At 31.2% G+C, this 22,970-nt stretch overlaps 1 protein-coding gene across 1 annotated transcript in view; it reads right to left on the bottom strand.

Annotated features, from left to right (window-relative positions):
• Positions 1–22,970, bottom strand: part of LOC108685029 (ADAMTS-like protein 3) — a gene marked incomplete at its 5' end in the record, with an annotated part of 54,403 nt that overhangs the window by 1,422 nt on the left and 30,011 nt on the right. Inside the window, 5 exons of the mRNA XM_018189639.1 lie at positions 20,355–20,508; positions 20,577–20,963; positions 21,388–21,470; positions 21,551–22,622; positions 22,770–22,859. Coding sequence (XP_018045128.1) covers positions 20,355–20,508; positions 20,577–20,963; positions 21,388–21,470; positions 21,551–22,622; positions 22,770–22,859 — 1,786 coding nt within the window. The remainder of the gene's footprint in view (positions 1–20,354; positions 20,509–20,576; positions 20,964–21,387; positions 21,471–21,550; positions 22,623–22,769; positions 22,860–22,970) is intronic.

The following is a 22,970-nucleotide window of genomic DNA, read 5'->3' as shown; positions in this document are numbered from 1 at the left end:
TATATAAAGAATATATATAAATAAAAATTAATACAGAAAAGTTTTCCCACAGATTCTCGAAATTAAATAGTAAAATTTAGGCAAATGAGAGTAGAGCGCAGATACTAGAGCGTAGATATTAGAACATAGATATTAGAGCACAAATATATAGCGTTGTTTCTGGATATATCAGATCGTTAAAAGAATAATGTATTATATCAAGAGGCCACTGAGGCCAAGTGATTTTATTATCCATAGTGACAAGTAGGAGAAGTGAATAATCTTTTATTTCACGTAAAACAAAAACAATACATATACATATATCTGGATGCACAGAGAGAAATCTGTTACAACTTTGGACCGACAGCCGATACTAGAGTCCCTATAAAGCCGGTTTTATATTAATTGCAAGTTTGTTGAACAGCCAATATGTGTTGATTTCAAAATGCAAGCTTCAGATTGGCTGTTGCAACAAAATTGCAATCAGTTTGCAACTAATGTAGAACCGGTTTAAGAAAGTCATATCAATGTGAAGTAAAATGGCGTCTAACAGGGACTTTATTAGAGAGAAGGGCTCTAGGCTTTCTACGTAGAGCATAGAGGGAAGGATTCATGGTGGAAGCTTTGATTAATAAAGTGAAATTATTTTAGATGTATCAAAATTATAAATAGGTAAGCCTATACATTATTATAAAGATTTCGAATTAAAAATATATAAAAGATACGGATATTAGATATTGTGTTATGAAAGCGTCGAAAGTGACATTCTAATTTTGTCATCAATCATATTATTTTATCATATTATCTTTTTCGCAGAAAATATGATTAAAACATGACATATTAAAACATGATTAAAACAAATATTGTCAAAAAGGGCGTTAAAAATTATTAGTATATGTATACATAGTAGTTTAACGATGGCATATTTTATTGTAAAAGTATTGTGAAATGAAAGTGTTATTTTATTACTGTTTCACATTATCACTATTTCAGTTTCAAAAGTGTAAAACTATAGTTCAGCTATAGAAAACAGATCTACTTCTGTCAATATTTTGTAATTTAACATAAGATTTGTTCGCGTCGCATGCTCTAACATATTCTAAAATGCTTCTATCATTTACTTACTTTAATGGTTTGTTGGAGTGAATTAGGAGCTATACAAGCATATTGGAGCATGCTGGAGCATACGGCGCGAACAAACCTAGTAAATTCTATTTGTCAATATTATATAATTTAACGTAAATTCTACTCTCATAATTTCTAAAATCTAAATCATCGCGTTCACGATACTCAAAATGGGAATATAATCATCGATGATTGGTTCCACCATTTTACTTCAAAGCCAATGAAAATTTTTACAAAATTGACGCGACTCTCTTATACTCTAGATACTACCATCGCGTGGCATATTTCAATGGCACAAATAGCACCATCGTTTAATCGATTTATGCATGAAATCGTGCAATTATAACCATAGACATAATTATGTTTAATTCTTGACACACAGGACTTGACAATGCAAGAAGTTTTAGAAATTTGGCTGTCAAATTGACAAGAATCATTCATGCGAAAATCATACGAGTTTTGGGCAAATTTCGTACAGTGAAATAGGATGCTTTATGCATACTGCGCTCGTGCAGCTATCATAAAAAGCTTGTACGATCAGTGTGTGCATCTCATTCTCTTTTTTCATAGAGATTCCTCGTTTTATGATTGCATGATTTCATGCACCGATAATGTTATTAGCATTGAAATATGCCACGATGGAATCGACAATAGTAGTCCGTGCCAAAATTGTAACAGATTTCTCTCCGTGTATATTTGAATTTAATGATAGAAAATTGCTTTATTTTAAGTTAATTTATACAAAAAAATATAAAATTTGCTCCGTTTATATATTATTACATATATGATAATTTTTTCGGATGATTGAGACTGATCAAGCTAAAATCCAAAAATCAGAGGGGGAGAGAGAATGGGGGGGGGGGGAGATAGAGAAATTTATTCATAAATTCTAAAAAAATTTTGATGATCATAACAGGAAACTTTATCGTATTCGTAAATGATTTATTTATTCCTAAAATTCTTAAAAATAAACAAAATTAGTAATTTAATGAAGTCGTCAGCGTAAAGAATAATAAAAATAAAATTATCTTAAAAGAAAAAGAAAGTCTGGAAAAATATAACAAGGAGAAAAATCGGAAAAAAACCGTTTTTTTCCCAAAATTTCCGAGAATTTATTCGGACTAGAAACACTAGTTGTATTATATAATTTTTTAATATATTTAATATATTTCAACAATAGTTCCGGTCTTTAAGTATTTTTAAATAAATTTTTAATCTGAGAGCTACATCTTTAGTTTTAAAAAAAATTTATTTTTATTGTGAAATTCTCTTGTTCTCAAAAAGTTCTACAGTTTTTGATAAGTTTTAGAAATAGCTCCGGCATTTTTGTATAAGCTTAAATCCGTTGTTTGCTCATAGATGGCATTAGTGAGCGTACAAAACTACCTTGGGCACACAACACACTTTTTTTTATGTGTTTGACATCTGTCAACATTAACCAGTGCACATCATCAGCAATTTCATACAACAACATACATTTTTTCTTTCGTAATCATGTCTAGTTTTTTGCTAAAAAAAAAAGCATATGCGAGAAGCTTTGCTTTTCTGTTTCAATTTGAAGAAATCGGCTGCCGAATCGCATCGAATGCTTGTGGAGGCCTATGACGACAATGCTTTATCGGAAACAACGTACAGAAATTGGTTTCGCCGGTTCAATGACGACAATTTTGACCTGAGTGACAAGAAGCGTGAAAATTGGCCCAGGAAGGTTGAGGACTGTCAATTGCAGGCTCTTTTGGACGAGGACGATACCCAATCGCAAAAAATGCTTACCGAGCAATTGGGTGTTTCTCAAGCAACCATTTCCATGCGGCTATATGTCATGGGGAATGTTCAAAAGATCGGAAAATGGATGCCGCATGAACTGAACGATAGGCAGATGGAGCGACGCCAAAACACATGCCAAATTCTGCTTGCCAAAAAGAAAGTCGTTCCTGCATCGGATTGTGTGCAGGCGATGAAAAGTGGATCTATTTTCAGAATCCTAAACGCAAGAAATCTTGGGTTGATCCCGCCCAACCATCAACATCTTCAAGACCAAATCGTTTCGGACGGAAGACGATGCTGTGCGTTTGGTGGGATCAGGAGAGTGTCATCTATTACGAGCTGTTAAAACCAGGTGAAATTGTTAATGCCGCTACCACCAACAACTGATCAAATTGCACCGTGCGCGAAAAAAGGCCGCATTATCGGAAAAGACATGATAAGCTGATTTTCCTCCACGACAACGCACCATCGCACACGTCAACAATGGTTCAAAACTACTTGGAAACACTTAACTGGGAAATGCTATTCCATCCCGCTTACTCATCAGATCTGGCACCTTCTGACTATCACTTGTTTTCGTCGATGGGCCACGCGCTCGCTGAGCGGCACTTCGATTCTTACGAAGACGTCCGAAAATGGCTTGATGAGTGATTTGCTTCGAAAGATGAGAAATTTTTTTGGCGTGGTACACAAATTGCCCGAAAGATGGGAAAAATGTATAGTTAGCAAGGGCAAGTACTTTGAATAAATTTGTTTTTGCTTTCTAGGAAAAAAAATATGTTTTTCTGATTAAAAAACAGCGGATTTAAGCTTATATCTAATATGTATTATACCTGATAATATGTATTATTAATTAATTTATTAATGTGAGTGCTGACACCGCAAGAGTAAAGTACTTCCTAGTAACTACTAGTTCCAGCTGACTTTTTGGCTTTTTTCGATAATTTTATAATAGTTCCTGCTTTCAACAGGTTTTGTTTAGAATTCCAGCTTTTAAGCATTTTTGAATAATGTTTTAATATGCACTACGCAATAAATACATGCCGACGCGGACCAATGCAGATGTACGGGGATAAAATTGGTTAGAAATATGCGCAGGCGTATTGAAACAGGTACACGATCTAAATGAGAGGTACATATCGTCTACACCGTAGTGTTTTCATCAGCTCTTAATTAGCAATGTAGTAGTATTACATATATGCTTTAAGGCTCCTGACTAGTCGCGGTAGCCATGTTGGAATTGTGCCGTCAGAAGCGAGGAATGTTAATTTATGTTGCGTGCCATTTTTAAATAAAGACAATTTGGATGAAACGAAATGATGAGATCACTTTAAAATACTTGTAAAAATGGATGAAAACTTTCCTCCCTTGACAGTCAGTAAATAAAGTTGTAAAGGCACGTAAAATCAGCCTACATATTCCTATATTCGGACAGAAACACAGTCCGATAGCTGTTGAAACGAGTAAAATATACGCTTTTACAAAATTTTATAAAAACGCTTTTATAAAATTCTCAAATAACTTTAGTTTTCATCGATAATTATGACTTTGATAAGTACAAAACAAGTCACATTTTCACAATTAAGCAAATAATAACGAAATGGCACGCAGCATAAATTTTGTTGTCAGAACGTTTCTTTTTCACGTCTATGAGTTTGGTCATTTATCGTGGTGCGGCGTTGTAATACAATAACCACGAACCCATATCCATGTGCTCGCCTGCGACGCGCTGAGAATGAACGACAACGAGCTCCTTCTCACACTAGTCGCTTGTTTCAAGTTACCGAAAATGCTTTCTCGGCAATTTCGACCGCTCGGCGACCCTAGGGGCGGGAAGCATTCTAAATAACATATAAGTTTTAATTGTAATAATAGTGTAAATTGTAGTAATAGTGTACTCCTCCCCTTAATCCCCAAGAATGATATAAATATTAAAACGCAACAGTTTACGAGATATTTAATTGTTTATGATTTTTCATGCGCGTTATATAGTATACCTTTCCTTCATAAACTCGAGTAACAAGAATAGTTCAGTAGAAGTAGAATTTTACCGAAAAAAAATTATAAACCAGCATTCTTTTCACGAAAGTCTCGAAAGGCCATGAGAAAAATCAGAAAAGAAAAAGTATATGGTCGAGACTCGAGACTTGTGAAGAAAATATGTGAAAAAAACTCGAATAGTTGGAAAAAGCACGTTTTTTTCGCTTATAAAATGAAAGATTGATTGTAAGAAAAAAAAATCGGTATAAAAAAATGTAGGTATTCGAAATAATTTCAAAATGAGACGTGGAACAAATCGATCTATTATTAGTAAAAAAAAAAAATAAAAAACACTTTTTGATGAAAAAGTCCTATTTTTCACTTGCTCTATTCATTGAGATTTAAACGCAAAAATTTGAAATTCTCGTAAAATCTTTGAAGTGACGAACAAATCTAGCCTTGAATAAGCCTGAAATGTTCATTAGTTTTTGCAAAAAGTCATTTGTTCACTAAAAACTTGTCTACGGAAAACTTAATTTCTTCAACTTTGAGCAGTTGCATAACAATTTACAGGGATGATTTTTTGTTCTTCAAGAATTGCGCTATCACATATACTTAATAATAAAATGATTTTTTTGCAGTTATAATAAATTATTATAAAATGCCTTTAAAAAAATAGATATTTTCAAAAAATAATTTCGTTAATATGCATTATATCAAATAGCCATGTAAGACATTCGAAATTTGACATTTTTCTACGAATTTAAAAAAAAAGATTCCGTCCGATTATTAGAAGCCGAGATAACAATTTTTTTTTTTATAAAATTATTGTGGCACTAGTTTTTAAGATTAAGAGTTCCGTTTGACATCAATTTATCAAGGAAGAATTAAATTGTTGAAAAATTTTCGAATTTTTTGCTGCTGAAAAAGTTTGTTTAAATCATTAGAAAGTTTAAGAATGCGAGTGAAGCAGTGCGCTGGACGGAGTGAGGGAAGGGTGATAAAAAATGTATTTAGAAAAAAACAAAACATTCAGTTTTTTTTGTTTAAAACATGTTTTTAATGTTTTATATATGTTTTATATATGTTTTAAATAGCTTTAGAAAAAAATCATGTTTAAAAAACACCTTTTAAACATTTATTTATTGTATTTTATTATAACGCATTTTTATTTTCAAGTATTTTGAAACGTTTCTGAGGTACAGTTTAGCATTACACCTACTTACTTTCTCATTTTTCTTAAATTTGAGCGTTATTTTATAAATATATATATATTTGAATGTGTTGTTTGCTATTTAACATTTTATTTGTATACATATTTTAAGTTGCAAATTTAAATAATGCATGGCATTTTGCTAATGTGATTCTTTATGCGTATTGATTACACGGTTTCTTTTTTGACATTTTTATTTCAAAATAATTATTCCTTAAACTATATATATAAATTGTAGTTCTAATATTAATCTATAATTTACATTACTATAGATTTTTGTAGGCTGCTGAGCTGTTTATATATAGGATGTTTGGAAAATAATGATAAATCTTTCGCATAGAGGCAGAATGGACTAAAGTGAGAAAAAAAGTACTTTACCATTTTGCAATTTCCATAATAATTAACAAGATTAATTGCTAATATTGACGAAAATTGATCTTCAATAATTAACAAGATATTAAATGCTAAAATTTACTTTTAGCAAATTTTACATTTGCGAAAGTTAATGTTATTATATCTTTAACAGTTACACTAACATTTGATAAATTATTTATTATTTGTTTACATATGTTATTTGCATCTGCAATTAAATTCACAAAAACAATTTTATACTAATAATTCCGTACATATCTATATATTTAATTGTTCAATTGGACACTTTTTAGCATATTAAATAAAGAAACATAGCTAATGTGACTTAAATTTGTTAATCAGACATGCATTCCATACTCCAACGTGATTTTTTAGTAATAAAACGAAAAAATAAAAATTCAAGAAAGAAGAATTTTCCAAATCAAAAATTTTACAATTCGAGATTTTTTAAATAGCAAATTCAATTCTTCCTTGATTGATGCCAGACGGAACTCTTAATCTTAAAAACTAGAGCCATAGTGATGTTTTGAAAAAAAATTGTTATCTCTCCTAATATTCGGATAATCTTTTTTTTTAAATTCGTAGAAAAATGTCAGATGTAGAATGCTTCACAGGCTATTTGCCTGTGAATTTGTGATATAATGCATTTAATGAAATTCCATTTTTTTATACGGAAAAAGGTACCCACTTTTTAAAGTCGTTTTATAATAGTTTAACTGCAAAAAATTGTTTTGTTATTAAGTGTACGTGATAGTGCAATTCTTGAAAAAGAAAAGTTACGCCTGTAAATTGCGACTACTCAAAGATGAAGAAATTAAGATTTCTGCAGACAGGTTTTTAGTGAACAAATGGCTTTTTGCAAAAACTAACGAATATTTTAGGCTTATTCAAGATTTGTTCGTCATTACGAGAATTTTACGAGAATTTCAAAGTTTGCGTTTGAAACTTAATGAACAGAGAGCGAGTGAAAAAAAGGACTTTTTCATCAAAAGGTTTTTTTATTTTTTTTCTACTGAACTAATAAATTGCTTTTAATGTTCCATATCTCATTTTGTAGTTATTTCGAATACTTACATTTTTTTATACCAATTTTTTTTTCATACAATCAATATTCGTTTTATAAGCGAAAAATAATACTATTGCTTTTTACAACTATTCGATTATTTTTCGCAATTTTTTTCATAAGTCTCGAGTTGCAAACATATTTCTTTTCTTTTCGAGACTTTCATGAAGAGAAATGCTGGTTATAATTTTTTTCCGGTAAAATTCTACTTCTACTGAATTATTCTTGCTACTTGAATTTATGAAGGAGAGGTATACTATATAACGCGCATGAAAAATCGTAAACAATTAAATATATCTCGTAAACTGTTGCGTTGTAACATGATTTATACTATTCTGGATTAATGAGAATGTACACTGTTACTATAATTTATTAAAACTTATATGTTATTTAGAATGTCCCCCGTCCCTTAATGTGCCTAGGGCCGAGCGGCCGAGATTGCCGAGGAAGCAATTGTCGGTTGCTTGAAATAAGTGATTTTATGAGAAGGAGCTCGCTATCTCATTCGGCGCAGGCGAGCACATGGACATGGGCTCGTTCTTAAATGTGTGTCTACCGGTTTCGCCAGACCATCGTCTGATTCTGTGTCGCCACCGTCAACAGAGTTCTTGACTGAGTAGTCAGGAACCTTATCTTCTTTTTAACTAATAGTAAGAGTACTTAATAGCGGAGCCAATTAGACATTGTATTGGCGCCACTTTCTTTATATCCACTCTAATTGAAATATACCACCGATAATAGTATCGGCTGTCTATGCCAAAATCGTAATAGATTTCTGTCCGTGTAAAAAGAAGTTATTAAAAGAATATTTTTTGGTAAAAATGGAAAAAATTGAGTTTTTTTCCTCGATTTTATTTTTCCGGAAAGTTAAGAACTCTATTAAGAACCATAAGATTCTTTGAGAACTATAAAATTTCACAAGAAAAATTAATTTTTTCGAAACTTGAGGTGCCACATACGTGAAGTTTTTAGTTTTTTTGGCTAAATCAACGGAACTACTTATAAAACCTAATGGGAACTGTAGAACTATTATGGGTGCAAACAGAACTGTTAACAAAATTTTTGAAAATGGGATGCCAACTTTACAGAAACACAAATTCTCTGTTTTAAAAACACAAATTCTTAGCTCTAAAAACACAAAAGTTATATAAGAAATTATATAAGAAAGTATTTTGCATTGTTAAAGCAGGGAATTTGTTTCATCGAAGCACAGTTGTATCTAAAAAATTATTGAAGATCAATATTCGACAATTTTAATTAATTAATATCTTGTTATAATTATTGCGAAAATTGCAAAATGGTAGAGGATTTTTCGGCTCATTGTCAGTTTAATCTGCTCTATACACGAATGCTTTGTCAAAACTTACTGGACATCCTATACGTAAATACATGTATATATATATCGTATGTACATATATACAGAGTATGTCCTAAGTATACTAAATAATTTTAAGGAATAATTACACATATAAATTTGAGACGAAATCTTCGAATAATTATATATTTGAAAGTTTAGTTTCAAAGATACATGGTGTCAAAGTTGAAAAAAATTTGTTTTTTCCAAAAATTTTGAAAATCATTCGGTTTATTTTGATGAAACTTTTTATATATTCAAAGAACATGTAACTTCATCTTTTGAGAGAGAGAGACTATACATTATTTTTTTATTCAATTAGGAGCGGATTTAAGATTAAACGAGTACGCTCTTTTAAGGAGATTAAAGAGTATAAAACATATATATTAATATTTATGCTTTAAATGAACTATATACATATGCAAATCGTGTTCATAACATTGTTTTCATTAAGCAATATATTTTTAGAGATTATTTATTTTATTTGTAATATTTATTGTTGCAATTTTATAAATAAAAGTTTTAAAAATGGTACCAACAATTAAAATTTTTTTGTATAAATATTTTAAGTTTAAAGGTAATTTATAAAGGCAAAGTTTCATTAAGATTTTAGACTAATTAATCTATAACAAATAAATATTTACAGGATAATGTCTGCAATTTATTAGTTCTATTAGGTGTACAACTTTGCTTCCGCCGTTTTTTTCCGAAATTCGAGGCTTTATTGTAAAAAACTAATTATACATTTATGATTCAAAGTATTGTCCATCGCTGGCCACTACTTTCTCCCATCTTTCGGGTAGCGTACGAATCCCGCGTTGAAAAAACTGGTCATCTTTTGAGGCTATCCACGAATCGATCCAATTTTTTACTTCTTCATAAGACCGGAAGTGCTGGTCAGCTAGGTCGTGTGCCATTGATCGAAACAAGTGAGGAGTAGTCAGAGGAAGCAACGTCTGGAGAATACGAGTGGGGTAGGACTTCCCATTCCAACGTTTCCAAGTATGTCTTGACCACTTTCGCAACATGGGATCGAGCATTGTCATGCTGCAAAATCACTTTATCGTATCTCTCGTTGTATTGCGGCCGTTTGTCTTTCAATGCTCGGCTCAAACGCATCAATTGCGTTCGATACCGATCGTCTGTGATTGTTTCAGTCGGTTTTAACAGTTCATAATACACTACGCCGAGTTGGTCCCACCAAATACAGAGCATGACCTTGGACGTCAAAATCACCGTTCTTGAAGTGTTGAAATCACTCACGACACGTTCTTTCACTAATAGCGGCCTCACCATAAGTATTTGAGAGCATTCGATTAGCCTCAGCCGCAGATTTCTTCATATTGAAGCAAAAAATTAAAACCTCCCGCAAATGACGAGAATTTGGCTCGTAAACTGACATTTTCAATCGAGAATAACTTTATGCTGCAGACACAAATCGACTAATGTTTCTATGGGGTTATGTTGACAGATGCCCAAGTTTGTTGTATGACGTCTATGATCTATTTATTTCGATCACCACTTACTGCTAAAGCCATCTATAAGAAAACGGCGGAAGCAAAGTTGTACACCTAATACATAAATGTTATTGAATTCATAAAATACTTATATTAAAATTAAATAATACTAAGATTAAAGGCTCGTTAATTTTAAATAATTTAGAAAAACGAGAGGGCTGAGAGAGTCAACACTAGTTTTTGTCCAAATTCCTTTATAAAAATATATTTATTATTTAAATCATATCAACAAATTAACAGATCAGACGTTTCGACCCCTATCAGATCATTATCAATGATAATATTAACTATAACTTTTTAAAATCATTGAAATATATATGCTAATTACTATAAGTAATGATCAGCAATGATATATTTAAATTCATGATAAAATTGGAAAATTGATCGTCAGAAAATATATGCTAAGTTATTTGTCATTCTTACAAATATTTTTTCTGTAATAATCCGCTGTGTGATATTTGTCTCAATACATGATGAGTTTCCTGCGTTGTTAACAATGTGTCCGAGAATACTCTGAAAAACATTATCCATATGATCCTCAGTTGAATTTATCCATAAAATGTGGTCAATTTTGTTGTGCAGTCTTTCGGCCATTAATCCACAATTATAATTTGATATTTTATAATCAGTTGGGGCTGTCATGCACTATTAAAACCTTATGCTTTGAGTCAATTATTGTGTTAAAATTAATTGATTATTATGTCCGAAATTTAAAATAATAATATGAAATAATAATTTAAATAATTGGTATAATACAATAATATAATTAAAGATATCTATGTGTACATAAATAAATAATGCCAATAAATTAAATTAAATTTAAAATAATATATATTTTGAAAAATATTACTTTGAATAAAAAAAAGTAAAAAGTGAAAAAATATAATGTAATATTAAGATAATAAACTAGATTGTGCTGCATCTTCATAAACCTAATACGCTTAAATATCAGCTGAAACTAATTTACACATAAGAACTCAATCGTTGTCTATATGAAAAAGTATTGATTAAAACGAAATGAGAACAAGATGATTAGAAACGGTATAATAAGAAGTGGATAAAGAAGATAAAATCGTATGTTTTGATGATTTTAAAAATAATGATAATATTATCTTATAATTAATATTATCATTAATAACGATATACGATAGAGCTTGAAACATCTGATTTGTTAATTTGTTAATATGATTTAATAATAAACATATTTTTATAAAGGAATTGCGCAAAGAATAATTAGCGTTGGCTCTTAGACCTTTCGTTTTTCCAATTTATATTAAAAAATTGAGAAAGATTTTTATTATTATTTTACATTTTCATATATTTTTATTAGAGCACAAATTAAAAGAAATATTACTTTTTATTGATATAATTTTGATCCAGATAATAAACTGTCTCTAATTTTTTTGTATTAATTTTTTTGTACTTTTTTTAAATACAATTTTTTTAAAATACAATTTAAAATAATCTATAATTTTTAAAAATAATTCTTAACATATTGCTTTTGCCTTCACTGATTAGTTTTCAAATGTCTAATTATAGTATCAGTAATACTACCAGTAACTGATAATATTTTATCAATTATATTATGCATTATTATTAGGGTAAATGCAGTATTATTAATAAAAGGAACCCTCCAATGATCTTGAACTTGATATATATTCAGAGCCAGATTAAGGTTTTTGCCATCTCTAGGCAGTGAAATCCTTGTCGCCCCCATTTAATCTTTCAACAATTGTATGTTCGCAACGAATAAAAAAAAGGTTTCTGCATTGAAGTAGCTCAGTTTTATTACTTTCACGTACACCGTACATGCATTCATTTTTAACATTTGAACTTTTAAACGAGCTATTTACTCCTTGTACAGAGAAGAACCTTTTAAGTGAACAACTGAATAATTTGATACAAAACCATTATACAAAATTCGGCAAAATTTACGTTCCGGGAGATACAAATTAAGAAAATCCCGTCATGAAGCATTTTGTAATTCGGACACTGATATTTCTTTTACATTTAGTGTGCGCAAATGTACACTAAGATGTTATTCGATTATCTAACGTCACTTCTAGTGACATCGGGATCTCTGCAATTTTTGGTAATCGATAGTTTTCAATCAGAGAGCATTAGCATTACTTAAGACAGTGTCTTGAAATAAGAATGGACTATAAATACCGATCAAAAATTGCAAAACTCGAATCTAGTGATTGATGAACAATTTTCTCAATCATTCGCATCTAGCAAAAAAAAAACGATTATTTTTTAGAACTTTAAAAACAAATGCTACCTCCTTAAACTTGTCGCTCCTTTATTTAGACATAGCTTAAATTAGTTTATGGTATTAATATACCACTGTATACGAATCGTTTGAAAAGTTTTGAGTCTTAACAGATGACATTACTCGTCAAAACTATTCTGATACTACAATCGTACATGTTTTGAAAAATATTAAGTGTACAATTTTGCTTCCGCCGTTTTTTTTCCGAAATTCGAGGCTTTATTGTAAAAAACTGGTTATATTTATGATTCAAAGTATTGTCCATCGCTGGCCACTACTTTCTCCCATCTTTCGGGTAGCGTACGAATCCCGCGTCGAAAAAACTGGTCATCTTTTGAGGCTATCCACGAATCGATCCAATTTTTTATTTCTTCATAAGACCGGAAGTGCTGGTCAGCCATTGTGTGTGCCATTGATCGAAACAAGTGATAGTCAGAGGGAGCAACTGGAGAATACGGCGGGTGGGGTAGGACTTCCCATTCCAACGTTTCCAAGTATGTCTTGACCACTTTCGCAACATGGGGTCGAGCATTGTCATGCTGCACAATCACTTTATCGTGTCTCTCGTTGTATTGCGGCCGTTTGTCTTTCAATGCTCGGCTCAAACGCATCAATTGCGTTCGATACCGATCGTCTGTGATTGTTTTAGTCGGTTTTAACAGTTCATAATACACTACGCCGAGCTGGTCCCACCAAATACAGAGCATGATCTTGGAGCCGTGAATATTCGGTTTGGCCGTCGACATGGAAGCATGGCCGAGAACTCCCCATGATTTTCTGCGCTTTGGGATTATCGTAATGAACCCATTTTTCGTCCCCAGTCACAATGCGATGCAAAAATCCCTTCCGTCTTTGCCTTTCAAGCAGCTGTTCACAAGCAAACAAACGCCGTTCAATATCTCTCGGCTTCAATACACCCAATTTCCTTGCTTCTGAATCATTCTCATGGCTTTGAGGCGTTTTGAAATGGCTTGTTGAGTCACTCCCAATGATCGTGCCAATTCTTCTTGATTTTGACACGAGTCTTGCTCAAGTAATGCCTCCAATTCTGCATCTTCGAAAACCTTCTCTCTTCCACCGCTATGCCGGTCTTCGACGTCAAAATCACCGTTCTTGAAGCGTTGAAACCAAACTGACACGTTCTTTCACTAATAGCGGCCTCACCATAAGTATTTGAGAGAATTCGATGAGCCTCAGCCGCAGATTTCTTCATATTGAAGCAAAAAATTAAAACCTCCCGCAAATGACGAGAATTTGGCTCGTAAACTGACATTTTCAATCGAGAATAACTTTATGATGCAGACACAAATCGACTAATGTTTCTATGGGGTTAAGTTGACAGATGCCCAAGTTTATTGTATGATGTCTATGATCTATTTATTTCGACCACCACTTACCGCTAAAGTAAAAAAGCCATCTATAGGAAAACGGCGGAAGCAAAGTACACCTAATACCTATGAATATTTTAGCCATTGCAGACACTTAGTTATTGTTTGACAGTCATTTGTGCCAATCGATATCAGTGTTTTTATAAAAATGGAAAAAATCGAATATCGACGATTGCCATAACAAAAATTTACGAATTGCGAATTAATTAACTACCCACCATATTCATCAGATCTGATCTCTAATGACTTTTTCCTGTTTCCTTTAGTTAAGATAGATTTTCTTCGTAAAATAGGCAAAAATAAGCAATTGAAACGACAGATTTGTCGCTCGTTATCCAGCGACTGAAATTTTGTTTAGTTTAAACAGTTTCAACTACAAGTCAAACACTCAAACGCTATTGATAGTGCTGACATACTGTGTCGATCGTGTTGATTACCGTTGACTGCGATGTAACCTAATTTATTTTTTTTTATTGTTGATCTAAATAGAGGATTCAATCAGAATAACCTAATAACTGTTTAATTTAACGCATTAATATTGCAAATAATACATGAAAAATATGAACAACATATCGAATCTGTCGCTCAAATGTCAAATTTAACACTTTTTACCCTTTTTCTTGTATAAAATTGTCGTTCTAATAGTTTTGCGACGAAAGTGATCATGTGATCTTTTTTGTCACTGAAATGGCCATTAGTTTGAGCAGCTCGTGAAAATGCATCTTTAGACTCGGAGGACACAGATTTTTATCAAACGAAAACACTAACATTGATTGGCACATATAACTCTTAAACAACAACTGAACATCCAAAATCGTGATGGAAGGGATTGACATTCAAAATGGATTCCTATTGAAATTATTCAATTATTCCTTATTAGATTTCTATTACGTGTTCTAGGAAAAACGGAATAATTCAGTAAGTGCCCTGAAGATTCCGCTGAGCTATGTGCTGATATAAGTATTGTTGGTACAAATTGTACTTATTTATTTATTTATCTTTATGTATTGATTTGTTCATTTATCCAGGAAAAAATGTTTTATACATAATTGTATATGTATATGTATATTGACATCACAATATAAAATATATAAAATATGTTCATATACAATTATTGAAAATTAAAATTAAATAATTAAATAAATTAAATAATTAAATATAAATCTTACAATATTTTATAATTTACATATAAAAAAATTTTGAATTTTTAGACTTTCTGTATTTATAACTGTTCAGAAAATATCTCAAATTTTTTTATACGAATCTCTTACGTACATATTTCAGAATACATGTTGTATATAAAAAATTCTATAAAAAGTATAATAGTATAAGATACTTTGAGTATATATCTCTAAAACATTTTTCAATTCTTATTATAGCTCTTACTCACTCTAACGAACGCGTTAAAGTATAGGAGCTAGGATAGGAGCATGCGACGCGAATAAACGTTGATAGTACTAAATAGATACATAATAAAAAGAGATCGAACTTAAATGATGTGCATGCGAAGACAACAACTAAGTTGGCTAAACTGGAACTACGAATTACCGAGCAAACGAGAGAGCAGAGAAGAAAAAGACGTTTGTAAACTGAGCATACCATGGTTGCATTCGGGCTGCGCGGTATCAACGCTATTTGTATCCTTATTTCACATTTAATGAACGATGAAGATAGAATGATACAAACAGCGCTAATAGCGTCTCTTCGAATCCAGTCCATGTAATCCTTCTACCATGATCCAAAATGGCTACAATTTTCACAGGTATCTTACAAAACATACGATTATAGTAGTAAAATAGTTTTAATGAATAATGACATTTTCATTGAGGCTCAAACTTTTCTTAAAATTTTTCAAACGACTCTCGTATGTTAATATCAAGATTATGACCTTGAATAATCTTCGATAGGTTTCATTCGGCGCTCGTTCTTCGTTAAAAAGTTATTAAGAGGATCCTAAGACCTCTTGTTTTATCGATTAAATCATGTAATTTTTGTATAACAAATATTTTTTTCCAGGGTTGAATAGTGCTAAGTTAAAAAGATAAAAGAAGTTAAAAAGTTAATTAATTTTAATAATTATTTTAATTAATTTAATTTTAATTTTAACTTAACTTAGTTACAATTTAGACTCTTAACTTTTTAACTTTATTTAGTTACACTTTATCCATAATTAATTTTTAAATTAATTTTTTATTTAATTTTTTTGAAGTTAAGTCTCAGACATAATACGCGATAATAGCGATAGCTTAAAATGAGATGAAAATTGTAAATAAATTTATTAGATGTTGTGATTAGGTGATGAATTATAAATACTCTAGTAAATTTGCTCACTTTTGTAATTTTCATCTCATTTCAAATTAGACAAACCTCCAAATTTAAATCTGTCAGAAACTGTGTATTTTGATATATCTAGTTCTGATAGGTTGAAATCTATTATTCCTTATTATTAAATATTATAACATATTAATACTATTTTCGGTTTACGTGAGCTCATGTTGATCGGCTGTTCAATATAGAAGGATTCATTTTCGATAACTTGCGAGAAAAGATATCCGACAAAAATTTCGAAATTGCTTTATTACTTAAATTTAATAAGTTTATGTGAACAAAATATTAAACAGTATATATGATATAACAGTCTATGTAAACAATATATATGAACAAAATATGTAAATAGAATATAGAGCATTTTCTAAATAAAGTATATATTTGTCATTTCCATTATTTGTAAGACTGAAACCCTGGAATCATGAAATAAAAAAAAAATAAAATTTTATTTTTTACAAATTTAACTTTTAACTTTTCAATTACTTTTTTTTATTAACTTTTCAATTACTTTTTTTATTAACTTAACTTTTCAATTACTTTTATTATAAATTAATTTGTATCTTAATTAAGTTAAATGTTTAAGGTTGTTAACTTTAACTTAACTTAGTTTAAAAAAAAGTTAACTTGTCAACTCTGCTTTTTTCCTCTTTTATATTCCTAGAAAAAGAATTTTCTAGGATTAAAGTATATACATTAATATTGCAAAGTGGAGTCTATGCCGAGAACAATAAAAAAATGTCAAAATTGATATATTTCTTAGTGTAACATGGCGACTTAGTTGTCAACTCGACATCATTTGCTTGATATGAAAGTTTTGCAACCTGTACGTACGAAATAATGGTTCTTAGACACGTAATTTACACGAAACAACGTTAAGTTCTTAGAATCAAACTTAGATGCTTTATCGCGACGAATTTGTTATACGTAAAATTAACACGAATGTGCGACTGCATGTATCATAGGCATGAGACGGTGTAGTATATAAAGACATATCGATACACGGCGCGCGGCGCGACCTCTGATGACTTCGTCGGAGTTCGAGCTTCGTTTTAGGATCCCCTTAACAAAAAAGTTCATTACTTTATGGGATAAAACGAGTATGATCTATAATAATTGTACTTTTTTCCATAAGAGTTTTTGACTTTCCATGCGAAGCAAGATTCATCTCACTTCTCCTCCTGCCATGAAGCATACGACTTTTTATACGAAGCAAGACCTATCCCATCTCGCTCCCTTGTTTAGGAGCACACGACTTTCTAAGCATGGGAGAATAGTAATGCAGTCTCGCTTTGCGAAAGTCCTGCGCTCTTAAACAGGGAGAGATGGGATGAATCTCAGTTCGAATAAAAAGTCATTACAAAATCACAAATTTTTCTTTAAAAACAAAAATTATATAAAAAAATGTTTTGAAAAAAAATTTTTGTTTTTAAACTAGGAAATTTATTTTAAAGCACAGAATTTTTTATAGCAGAATTTTTTTATTAATAACTTTTTAACGAAGGACGAGCGCCTTAAAACTGTTGCAGGATAAAACTGTTGGAGGTCATTCAGGGTTATAATCTTACAATATATGTTAAAATCAAGGTTATTGGAGAATGGTCTCTATTATTAAATATTTACCAAGATCTCTTTAATATTTCGATAGAATAAGTAATTTTAAATTAAAAATCAGTACCCATATAGCACAAAAATATTGCAGCAACATTGCAAAAATATTTCATTGCAAGATTGCAACATTGCAAAAATATTGCGAAATATTGCTGCAATATTTCAGCAACATTACAGCAACGTATGTCCGTTTTAAAAATATTGATACGTAATGTTGCAGCAATATTACAATATAATGTATATGCAAGGTTTTGCTTCTAATTGTTTTATGTCTATAAATAGGCACAATTCCTATAAATTAGACATTGACTATGTTTACCTTATATCCGTTTCTACTAATGTAGATTAACTTTAATCTCGGTTCAACTTACTTTTCGTCTTTCTCTAATTTTTAAAACTAGAAAAAGACAAAGATAAGTTGAACTGAGATTAAAATTAATCTATATTGGTAGAAATGGATATTAATCGGATTTAATAATATTCGTAGTTTAGAAATCAATCATTCCATTTTTCAGAAGAATATAGTTATGAGATTGAGTTTCATAATTATAGAACCATCCATTAGGTTCTTACTTTATTGGATTATACACAAATCAATGTATACAAGTCTTAACACTCAAAATGAACTTTCTAGCAGAGGCACAAATCGACACAGTGACAAGAATCATTCTTGTCTTTGTTTCTTACTGATTTTTGAACAAGGACAGGATGACTCTTGTGTTAATTTGTGTCTCTTGCTGGAAATATTTTAAAAATACTGCTGCAACATTGCATTGAAGTAATATTGCAAAAAGAAGTTTTCGCAATGTTTTTGCAACATTGTATTGCAATATGCAACATTGAAATGTTGCAGCAATGTTGCTACAAGTTTCTGTGTTGTACGGGTAGTCAATAAAACAAAACCGTTATAAGATAATTATTAGCCGTTATAAGATAAAACAGGTTGATCTCATTTTTGTCTTGTCACGACTAACATGTTCTATTTTATCGACTATTGATTAATTTTTAACTAAAATGATCCGCGTGACTTTATTTCAAATGTTCTTGCGAACATGGTTTTTCTATTCGTTGTTAATATGTTCTTTTACTTTTATGAATTTCTTACTTATTACTTATTTTTACAAATTCTTACACTTCACTTTGGATCATCCAATCCATTAGTGATTGCCTAGTAGAATGAGGGATGTCAGATCTTTATAAGAATAATGTATCGCTGATAATGATTTCAAAATGTTCTGTCTTATTATCTATGTCTTCAAAATGCAATTAGTATTAAAATTATACTTTTTAGTTTAATTGCGCTCTAATATCTGCGTTCTGCTCTTATTTATCTAAATTTTACTATGTAGTATATTTAATTAATTTACATCGAATTATCTTAGCATTTAAGATCCAGTTTGATAATTAAAAACTGTATTCCTGCTTGTTGTGTAAATAATTTTATTGCGAAAAATATACCTCAGTCAGGAATTGAACCTTGGAATAATTTAATTTGTAATATTACTGCTTTTTAGTTATATTAGAATTGCATTTCAAAACAAAATTAAATTCGGTGCGCAGTTTGCAGAATTAGAGATATGTATTATAGTATATAAATTCACATGGAATTATTTAAGCAATAAAAATCCTGCTTGACCTTTATTTCCGATTATCATTACTAATATGGTTTTGTGTTATTAATTAATCATATTAATGAGGACCCGAACTAGGTTGAAACGTGTATTTACTTGCTTAATAAATGATGTTGTAATTTATACTTGAACATCCTGTGTTGCTTCATATTGGCATTATTTAAATTTAATCACTTGAGCTTATTTTATTTATTAATTTTGGTTTCTAAGTTTTCTTCAAAAACTATAGGATAATTATTGTATAAGTCTTAGAAATCTTTTAGAATATTTCAGAAGTTACATACATGCAAAATTCTAGAAAATAATATAGTAAAGGAAAACTGATCAAGAAATGTGTTTAACACAAATAAGTGAAGATCGTATTCAATCAAAACGAACTTTGGCATCTAATTTTTTTGTGTTAATTTTATAATTTATATATTACCAGTTTAAACATTCATACAAAAATATTATTAGATATCAAGATCCTTGATGAATATTTAATATTGATCGAATACGATCTTTGTGTTTGTCATTTGTTAAATTCTAGAAAAGATGTAAATTTTCTTAGCATTTCTGAAAAGTTCCAATTTGTATATAAAAAAGTAATTTTCTAAAAAGTTAAATTAAAATTATAGAAATTCTAAAAAATTCTGAAAAATTCTATGAAGAATTCTAAGAAAAATTTTTATCAATTTTTATCATCATTTTATCATTTTATTAATTAGCTTGAAGACTAAATCTTAAGATCTAGTATATTTTTTTTGCAGAAACCTACCGGTAGACTGAGGACAAGGCGGACCCCTGCATGTTTTCATTACAGGAGGTCGTGGTATATCTCTACAAGCATTTCCCGCTGGCTTCTTTGTACCAAACCAGACACATTGTAAAATCCTATATTTGATACCGTCTTCCTCGCAAGACGCAGTGCACTGTGTGTGTCAGAATATTACTTTAATGTAAGCATTACCGTTATCATGTAAAATTTCTAATCATTTACCTCAGTCCATTCGCCGACTCTCCAAACACCCTTACAAGCATCATTATAGCATTCTTGTCTTTGTAGCGGCCTCGTAGCCTCGTCACATTTACTCGGGTCCAACAACGTGACATTTTCGTGTCCATCCTTAGCGTCGTGCACCAAACGACAGCTAATGTCTCGTTTTTGCATCGCTGTTTTCCAGTTGAAGCATCTGGATGTTTCACACGGAGTCCATTCCGTGGCATGCCATTGAGGGCATTTGCCCATTCCGCAAGGTCTCACCTTCTGTGGTACCGGATATCCGGCGTCCTCACACAATGTCTGACCGATTACTGTTCTTGGCGAAACGTGCGTGAAGTTGCCATCTGTTTTCGTCGATTGAACTGTACACTGTGCACCTCGCATCTATGACAACGAATAATTTGTAATACAATTATTTCGAAATTTTTTTTTAGTAAAAATATATTTTAATATGAAATTGGATGAAATTTCAAATTCTTTTGACTTTTAAATATTTTCATTAAAATGTCGTGATCTCTTTAATTCTTTTTTTGGATAAATTAACAAATTAATAAAATTATATATAATATGTATTTTAAATGACAATAAGTAGATAATGTAAATGAAGGAATCATGATGAAATAAATGAATGAATAATCATGTGTACAAGTAGATGTTTAAATCGTTCAAATTTTCTTATCGCTTTAAACATTTCTTAGACAATTGCTTAACAATGATAGGAAATAAATATTTTTTTTATCGAATTAACTCAAAAGAATTATAAATTTTCTAATTCAAGCTGATCACAATTAGAAAAAAATGGTCTTACCTGGAATCCACTTCCTCCGCAAGTTTGAGAACACTTTGACCAATCGGTCGTAACCCATTCGAATACCAGAATATTATCCGCAGCTGCATTATAAGTCCTTCGTTTAATTATTGGACTGCTTAAATATTATCAAGACAATGTAAATTATTAAGTACAATCTTACCTAATACAGCGAGAGATTCTACAGCGGTATTTTTTGTTGTGTCATCCTCTTCCATTATAGTGGAGGTCAAAATGTTCGCGGGTTTATCTCCATCACGTTGTCCTTCTCTAAACGTCTCTTTTAGATCAATTGAGAAGGCCTTTTCTATGGAGCCAGCGTAATCCTCTCGACTGTGCGATAAATTTTTTACGTTCTTATCAGAATTCTCCCTAACAACATCCGATCTCAGATCATCTATCAACGTTAAATCATCTTCCGCTCTATTTTCCAAGTTTCTAGTAGTCTGAAATCGTGCGATTGTATAATCTACCGTGTGATTTTCCACATATGGCACAATTTTCCGCTTATCCAGCTCTTCCTCGAACGCTTTGCTATACTCGATTGTCCTGTTCGTATGATTCAAACTACGATGATCCGACTCTGATATCCTTAATCGATCTTCAGGACTTCTAGACATAATTGTGGAAGTGATATTCGATTCAGTTCTCAAGCTTTCATAAATGTCGTGATTGATGGACTTATCACTATCGTCGGTAAAACTGTCTACTTCCTTGAGCATTTCCTTTTTTGTGCTTGAATCTTCAATATAATACATGTTCATTTCGCCGTTTTGTGAAGATGTGATAGATTCCGTCGTACCTCTGCTTTGAAAGACATGACTTTTGGGCGTGGTGCTCCAGTGATCTTTGTATTCGGTTTTCGACACTGGCTCTTGCCATTGTCGTTTCACATTTTTTAATGATTCTTCGATATAATCGATATCAGGCTTGGTATCAACTTTCTCCGATTTGATATCGTCGCCGTGCAACCCGAATACAGATTCGTCCAAATCGTACGGATCGACATCGATAAATATCCGTTCTTCATCTGGACCGAAGGTCTCATCCGGGATGGCTGTATTACGATACAAATTATCAAAGTCCTCTACATTTTGATACGTGAAGTCGGCTTCTTTATTAGACATTTTACGCTTTGTTGTTGCCATTCTTTTATGACCATCCTTGACAAATGGTGTGGAAACGGTTCTGCGATTATTATTTGTGGCTATTCCGCTGTGAAACGGCCAATAGGCCTACATAAAGCGTGTTAATATTTAACATTTAATAATATGTAATGCTATGTCGAATAAATTGTCGAAAATTTAGCTGCAATGGCGATACAAGCAGGCAGACGCGTCTTATATAACTCCATCAAGTTTATTTATAAATTAACGTCTTACCTTCAAACTCGATATCAAGTAACTTAAATGCGGCACAAGAGTGGAAGCACTTGATGGAGCAGGTGACTCCACGGACTCGTGATATCCCGGCTGATTGATAGTCATAAATATCGAATAATCGACATCGAGGAAAGTTAGTCCAGGAGTGCAAAGCGATAATACAAAACCATCACCAGAAAATTAGTTTGACGAAATTCATGC

The sequence above is a fragment of the Atta colombica genome, unplaced genomic scaffold, assembly GCF_001594045.1.
Source record: "Atta colombica isolate Treedump-2 unplaced genomic scaffold, Acol1.0 scaffold144, whole genome shotgun sequence".
Taxonomy (NCBI): domain Eukaryota; kingdom Metazoa; phylum Arthropoda; class Insecta; order Hymenoptera; family Formicidae; genus Atta; species Atta colombica.
Note: the sequence above shows the minus strand (reverse complement) of the source record. Positions and strands in the feature narration are given on the sequence as shown.